Below are 7445 nucleotides of genomic sequence, written 5' to 3'. Positions count from 1 at the left end.
TTTTTTTTTTTTTTTTTTTTTGAAATTTTTTCTTTTTGGTAAAATTATACTCAAATCAATTTTGCAAGATTTCATAACTAAGAAGAATTTAATAAATAAATAAAAAAGGAAAAAAGGAGCCAAAAAATAATAAAGGCATATTGAATACAAAAGTGGCTCTCTCTCTCTCTGCAAAACAGAGAGAAGCGATTACAAAACAAACCAATTACTACTAAACAAACAAACAACACACACTCTCTCTCTTCTCTTCTCTTCTCTTCTCTTCTCTCTCTTTCATTCCCCCATTGGAGTTTGCAATTTGCTGTCACTCCTCTCATCTTCTTCTCCTCTCATCGCATCTTTCAATCTTCAATACTCGCCGGGGGAGCTGTTTCCGACTTGTTCTCTCTTGTCGGTTACAACGACGCTGATTAGAGCTTTCTGTAGCTTCCTGGTTTAGTGCTCTTTCTCCTTTGTTGATGCCAAATCTGAGGCGAGTTGCTCATCTTATGTTTATGTCTCTTTCAGTCTTGTCGCTCTTTGATTTTTTTTTTTTTTATAAATTTGCTTCCCTCTGCTGAATTCTGAATCTGCTAAAACCCTAAATTTGATATGTTTGTAGGCTCAAATCATCTGTTAATGCGGACAGACACTAGTTCAGACACACAATACATCTTCAAGCTCTTCAATAATTTCATCAGCTCTCTAAGGGAAGGGGAATGATTCCAATGGATTATAATAATAATCACTGCGTTCCTAGTTCTAGCACCACCACCGGTCTTGTGTTTCCGACGAATTACAGTGTAAATGCGATTAACGGGTTTCCTCACCCGCCTCTGGATTCCTCGGCGGTTGCTGGAGTCAAACCAGAATCCAGTGGTTTGGTTATGGATTGGTCCGTTGAGGAGCAGTATATATTGGAGAACGGCCTTGCAAAGTAGGTATCTTCTTCTTTGTTTGGTATTTTTTTTTTTTTTTTTTGGATATTTCCATTTTTAAGAAAAAAAATAATATGCAAAAGTGTCTTGTTCATTCGTAGCTTTTCGAACTATGATTTATAATTGTTTGTTTTTTATAAGAAATCACTAGTGGGCACATTATATTCTCAATGGTGGATTATTAAAGTATGTTCTTTTGTTCCTTCCAATATAAAGAAGTATCGCCTTTGTGTTTTCACGAAACGTTATATAGCGTATATTGTTAAAGGTTGGGACTTGGGACCATTAGTCAGTTCAGGTTTTGCTCTAAGTCGGTTAATTTCTCTGTATAGATTTTCTTACGATGATTAGCTGAGATTGTTTTCAGGATACCTTGGGTTTCTTAGAGCCTCTAATGTTGTTGTTGTTGTTGTTGTTGTATTTGTTTGCATGCATGACATCTTTATTTCTTTTCCGTTTGTAGATTAAAAGATGAACCCAAAATTTCAAAGTATGTAAAGATCGCTGCAACTCTACCTGATAAGACTGTAAGGGATGTAGCATTGAGGTGTAGATGGATGACGGTAAGTTTGTAATGTTTTTTAGTGGTTTTTGTTTAAGTTTCCTTGGGCTGTGTTCATACTTCTTGTTTGGTTATGTGCTATTTGTCATGTTCTTTTTACTTGCTAGAGGATTGCTTAGCAGTTCTAGCATTCTTTTCTTTTTTTTTCAAATCGTATGTGGCTGTTATTGGAGGAGGGATATTACTGTTAAAAGCATATGCTTAATATGAGGGTATGAGCATAATGATGCAACTTTGCTTGTGTGCTTTTTCATAAAGATAAAGTCCTACACAAAAAGAAGTTAGAGGTTCTATTGATGAAAAGTCTCTCTGCCATGTCGTAAAGATTGTCGAAAGACTGGTAAAGGATGACCAAAAGGAGAAAATGACAAGTATTGCTGACGCTAGATCAGTCTTTATATTAGCTTTCGAGTCCATGATTGTTGAGGGAATTGTTGGAAAAGGAAATAAGCCTAAAGCTTTTTCTTAATTATTTCTGTAGTTATCCTGATATAGATATTACTTTTATGGGTGATCCTAACCTTTTTGTAGTTATAGAAATTTATGCTGTCTTTGATCAGAAGTTCTAATAAACCTATGGAGTTTTTTAAAAATGATTATTTGCTCACAGCATGGGTTACATACATCATAATGTTAATTGTTTTTCTGTTTGCATAATAAAGTGGAACGAAATGAATAAATGAAGTACAGTGCTTTATTATCATCATATTACCATCTCCTTCATGTCTCTGTCCTGTCATAATTGACCTGAGTTCTCAATCAGATATATGATGTAATCACGAAATCACTCCCTCTTTCTTTTCATTGAGTGCTTGTTCTTTGTTTTATCTTTCACTTGATATCTATCATGATCTTTTTAAGTTTCTCTTGGCTAAGTTGGGCATCTATTTTCACAGCGAAAACGGAGGAAAAGAGAAGATAAATATGCCGCTAAGAACCTTAGCAATAGGAAGGTATGCTTGACAACCTGAGCCTTTTGTACCGTATTTTATCAGCTAATAAATCAATGGAGCTAGGGGGCCTCATTTACTGTTTGGGTTAATAGAGACTTCCCACAGATGTGACTTTCATTCATGCAAATCTGTCAAAACGTTCTCAACCAAGAACCTTAACTATATAATTGACTAAAGTACTTGTATGGTGGGTTTTTCATGAGAATATGTTTTGTTAGTTCTGGACTAAAGAAAAAATGACCACCACGATCGGTGTTTGTTGTAAATGACTGGACAATCAATAAAGTTTCTGATCGATTTTTCATTGACTGATGGGCAGCAAATGATGTGGATCCAACTATGCAGAAGTATTAGTATATGTTACTTTAACATCAGTATCTGAGCTTGTGGGCATATTAGTAATAATATTTTATTGTAATGATTGTTGTGACATTTGATGAAGGGTGTTAGTATGTGTTTCATATCATGTGCATTCTCTTTGCTGGGTCTTATGAACTTTGGTAAATCAGTATGCTTTTGAACTTGGTTCTAAAGACCATACTTCTTCATGGTAAGGTGGTGGATACATCCCCAGAACTGAACATGCTATCCAGTGTGCCACAACAAAATGCTTTATATGTCATGAACAATACGTGCCACAGTTCACGCATGCCTTTTGAAGGTCTAGTGCTCTTTAATTCTTTGCTCTTCTGGGTTGTGTGATCGTGAAAAGAAATGAAATCAAATTGTCAGCTAGGTTCCTTTGTTGAACTCTTCTTCTCAGGTTCAAGTGACGCAGTAATGGATCTTCTACAGCAAAACGCTCAAGCTTTAAGTCAAATTTCTAACAACCTCTCTGCGTGGAAGGTAATTTTATTCCTGCAATCTTTTGGGGTTAGTTGTGTGAGATGATTAAATCGAACATTGTATACCAGATTTCCCACATGCTCTTTTATTCTTAAGAAAAGAATTTGATACTGTTGGGTTGGGTTTCCTCATTATCCGTTGATATGCAATTTGCTCACAGATATCCTAACTTCGTGCATACAGCTGCAGGATAACATCAGTCTCTTTTATCAGACAAGATATAATATCAGCGCCATTCTGACTGAGTATGTGGATCTATAGCAAAAAAAAATTTCCCAATTGAGACATTGCATCTGTTTTCTTTTCCGTTCTATGATTAAAGCTTCAATTGCTTAACTCTTACTTTCTTCTGCAGCATGAAGGAGATGCCTGGTATCATGAGTCGGATGCCAGCTCTGCCCGTTTCAATTAATGATGATCTTGCAAGCAGTTTATTATCAAGTACAACACAGGTAATAGATTTTGCTGTAATATGTCAAAATAGCTAATCCTGAAAAGTTCTCCATGTGACCTCAAATAATCAGAGCTTCTTGACCCTAAAAGAGTAAAAGTGTTAAGTATTTGAGTTAATCTATCTTGAACAAATACCTTGTCCTTGCATCATGTTAAGAAACTGAGTTAATACTCTAGCAGAGCAGAGCTAGGAATGGAACAAATTAAGATTAAAAGATTTAAACGTATAAACCATTAATGTTCTTCACTTTATTGATCTCGGAGCATATCCCTTTGAAGCTGGCCATGATTGATGTTAAGTTGATTGTTTCCCTGTCTCACAGCCAGTATCTTACACCATTCCACCAAGCGTCCACCTGAAGCAAGAGCCGAGAAGTTGATGGGGAAAGCCGGTTTTTGACCGATGCTAAAGTAAATAGCACAAGTACCTGGTACGTGGAAATATTTTCGTGAACGACATGGGAATGTAATCAACTGCGGACACCGCTTCCGGACACGAGATACAACAATCGGTATTGGTTAAATCCTTGTGCTCTCGGGTAATTTGACAGAGATGCATGAACTACACTCCCTCTAAGGCCAAGGTAAAATCTTTGACCCGCACAAAATGCTCTGACCGTGGATCAAACATAGGAATCCTCGAAATTCATAGAAGGTGGCATAGGTTGATGGAACTCAAAAGCCTTTTGCTGTAATCTTGTTGGTGCTTAAATTAGTATAATAACAGTTCTTCTGAGTTTGGTCTTCAACGGCCGAATATGTGTAATACAAATTCTAGTTAAGGTAATAATTTATTATCCACTAGGTACATTTTCTTCATTTTCATAGTTTATGATGTGATACAAATCATTGTATATATATATCGTCACCTTTCTCAATTCATTGTTAAAATGTTTGCAGAATCTTCAGTCCTAATGAGAGATTTACTTTAAAGTTTTATTACTATTAAGACAGAAACAGACAAACAATAATGTAGCTTAAAGACGATAATGAAAAGTAGTTCNCTAGGAATGGAACAAATTAAGATTAAAAGATTTAAACGTATAAACCATTAATGTTCTTCACTTTATTGATCTCGGAGCATATCCCTTTGAAGCTGGCCATGATTGATGTTAAGTTGATTGTTTCCCTGTCTCACAGCCAGTATCTTACACCATTCCACCAAGCGTCCACCTGAAGCAAGAGCCGAGAAGTTGATGGGGAAAGCCGGTTTTTGACCGATGCTAAAGTAAATAGCACAAGTACCTGGTACGTGGAAATATTTTCGTGAACGACATGGGAATGTAATCAACTGCGGACACCGCTTCCGGACACGAGATACAACAATCGGTATTGGTTAAATCCTTGTGCTCTCGGGTAATTTGACAGAGATGCATGAACTACACTCCCTCTAAGGCCAAGGTAAAATCTTTGACCCGCACAAAATGCTCTGACCGTGGATCAAACATAGGAATCCTCGAAATTCATAGAAGGTGGCATAGGTTGATGGAACTCAAAAGCCTTTTGCTGTAATCTTGTTGGTGCTTAAATTAGTATAATAACAGTTCTTCTGAGTTTGGTCTTCAACGGCCGAATATGTGTAATACAAATTCTAGTTAAGGTAATAATTTATTATCCACTAGGTACATTTTCTTCATTTTCATAGTTTATGATGTGATACAAATCATTGTATATATATATCGTCACCTTTCTCAATTCATTGTTAAAATGTTTGCAGAATCTTCAGTCCTAATGAGAGATTTACTTTAAAGTTTTATTACTATTAAGACAGAAACAGACAAACAATAATGTAGCTTAAAGACGATAATGAAAAGTAGTTCAGAACACAACTCAGCACGATGGCAGAGCAAACCTATTACAGCTGGTTTATGCAGTCCAAGAAGACAATGGTGGAGTTTCAGAATTCTTATAGGTAACTATATTAGTGTCTGATCTTTCTCCTTTCACAGAACCTGGGTGTCCCATGGCTTCAAGCTCGGCCATCTCTTCGATAGTGAGTTCTATAGATAAAGCTCCTATGTTCTGATTAAGGTTTTTGATCTTGGAGGTTCGGGGAATTGGGCAGACATCATTTCCTTGGTGATGAACCCATGCCAAAGCTAATTGCGCAGGCGTGCAGCTTTTCTTTTCTGCCATAGCATTGACCTTTTCATAGAGAATCTTGTTGTGGTCTAAGTTCTCTTGCTGGAATCTTGGTAAACCCTGGAACAGAGCAAAACATACCGAGATGATACTCATTTCGCTTATATGGGACAGTGACCATTCATGTAACGATGTGATGAACCCATGGACTTGCCTTTCTGTAGTCACCATTGTCCATATTCTCAATGAACTTAGGCCCTGCAGCAAAGAAGCCCCGTCCCAGAGGACTGTAAGCTACAATTCCAATACCCAGCTCCCTGGAAAAAGTAAAGCCAAGAATGAACAATACAAGATGGGGATATTAAAGTTATATCAAGGAAGAGAAATGTTTGCTGAAGGTTCTGCACCTGCAAGTAGGAATTATATCTTCTTCAACATCTCTCGACCACAAAGACCATTCTAATTGTACCGCAGTTAGCGGGTGAACAGCATGGGCTCTCCTTATAGTAGAGGCAGAGGCTTCAGACAAACCAATGTACTTTATCTTACCCTCTTCAACTAGCTTCTTTAGTTCTCCAATCTTTGAATTGTTGAAAGGGAGACAACAGCATAAAAATCAGCTCATGGATTCAAGAAAGAAGAAAGATTGCGAAGAAAAGAAAAGAAGCTAACAGTGACTTCAATGGGGACAGTGGTATCGATCCTATGCTGATAATAGAGATCGATGCAGCTAACTCCTAAACGCCTTAAGCTCGCTTCACACGCAGCCCTCACATAGGCTGGATCTCCCCTGTAACCCCATTTCTCATATTCATAGAGAATCCCAAACTTGGTTGCCAGTTCCACTTTCTCCCTCATCCTCCCATCTTTCAAAGCCTGATAACATCACATAACAAAACAATTTCAAAAACCCTAGACCCTAGGCATCTCAATAGAGTGTGTGGAAAAAGATGGAAAATCTCGAAGTCAGAACCTGACCAAGGAGCAACTCGTTGGCATCGGGACCGTAGATGTCAGATGTGTCGAGGAGCGTGATACCGGAAGTAATAGCGTGGTGAATGAGAGCAATGAGATCTGTCTCCACCTTGGTAGTTCCGTCGAAGATGGAAAGTCCCATACAACCAAGACCTTGAGCCGAAACTTCAAGACCTTGGCTTCCTAGCTTGATCCTTCGCACTCCACTTGCACCTGCCATGGATTCTAATCTCTCTTTGGAAGGTTTTAAAGATTCCTCACGCTTTTGCAATCAGTTGAAACCGTAGATGTAAGAATTTATGAGTTTTTATTTGAAAGCAGTTTCGAGATGAGTTTATAATAGCAAAATCGAATTAGCAATGCCGCCGACTTGAACTTAGTTTATAGTAGGTGGGGCACGTGCCCCATACACATTTATAAAAGTTGTTTATGCAATGAACTAACAATGTTAGTTTCTTGGCCCATTTGGAAAAGTGCTCAATACTAAGAGGACAGTTAAAACTCAATTTTTTGTACAATAAATATAATTTTGTGCCCCATCTTACTTTTCTCCCCTCCCTGGATCCGCCACTATCATAGTCAATGCAAAGACGAATTTGAAGTCTAAAAAAGAGGGTCAAAGTTGAAAAATAATAAATAATCAAATATCTCAACATT

General features: G+C 37.5%; 2 protein-coding genes across 3 annotated transcripts; one reads left to right on the top strand and one right to left on the bottom strand.

Moving 5' to 3' along the window:
* On the top strand, window positions 201-4633 carry LOC104769425. Of its 2 annotated transcripts, none has more exons than XM_010493650.1 (9): window positions 201-472; window positions 602-916; window positions 1381-1480; window positions 2376-2432; window positions 2988-3093; window positions 3196-3278; window positions 3468-3523; window positions 3634-3730; window positions 4055-4633. In XM_010493650.1, exons 2-9 carry the CDS (start codon window positions 699-701, stop codon window positions 4109-4111), a joined length of 774 nt encoding a protein of 257 aa, XP_010491952.1. In that variant the 5' UTR covers window positions 201-472; window positions 602-698; the 3' UTR covers window positions 4112-4633. The 2 variants fall into 2 exon arrangements, with proteins under 2 accessions (XP_010491952.1, XP_010491944.1); XM_010493642.1 differs by having other exon boundaries at window positions 3462-3523.
* On the bottom strand, window positions 5481-7152 carry LOC104769410 (probable aldo-keto reductase 1). The gene is made up of 5 exons (XM_010493622.2): window positions 6787-7152; window positions 6486-6689; window positions 6221-6393; window positions 6028-6130; window positions 5481-5933 (listed from the first exon to the last, which is right to left on the bottom strand). Exons 1-5 carry the CDS (start codon window positions 7006-7008, stop codon window positions 5598-5600), a joined length of 1038 nt encoding a protein of 345 aa, XP_010491924.1. The 5' UTR covers window positions 7009-7152; the 3' UTR covers window positions 5481-5597.

The sequence above is a fragment of the Camelina sativa genome, chromosome 3, assembly GCF_000633955.1.
Source record: "Camelina sativa cultivar DH55 chromosome 3, Cs, whole genome shotgun sequence".
In the NCBI taxonomy this organism is placed as follows: domain Eukaryota; kingdom Viridiplantae; phylum Streptophyta; class Magnoliopsida; order Brassicales; family Brassicaceae; genus Camelina; species Camelina sativa.
Note: the sequence above shows the minus strand (reverse complement) of the source record. Positions and strands in the feature narration are given on the sequence as shown.

Excerpts from the sequence above, each read along its gene's own strand:
- LOC104769425 (XM_010493642.1), top strand. The coding sequence starts at position 699 with ATGATTCCAATGGATTATAATAATAATCACTGCGTTCCTAGTTCTAGC. Across the intron at positions 3,524-3,633 it reads ATCAGCGCCATTCTGACTGA|CATGAAGGAGATGCCTGGTA; the intron begins GTATGTGGATCT and ends TTTCTTCTGCAG. Across the intron at positions 3,731-4,054 it reads TATTATCAAGTACAACACAG|CCAGTATCTTACACCATTCC; the intron begins GTAATAGATTTT and ends CCTGTCTCACAG.
- LOC104769410 (XM_010493622.2), bottom strand. The coding sequence starts at position 7,008 with ATGGCAGGTGCAAGTGGAGTGCGAAGGATCAAGCTAGGAAGCCAAGGT. Across the intron at positions 6,690-6,786 it reads ACGAGTTGCTCCTTGGTCAG|GCTTTGAAAGATGGGAGGAT; the intron begins GTTCTGACTTCG and ends TGATGTTATCAG. Across the intron at positions 6,394-6,485 it reads CTGTCCCCATTGAAGTCACT|ATTGGAGAACTAAAGAAGCT; the intron begins GTTAGCTTCTTT and ends AACAATTCAAAG.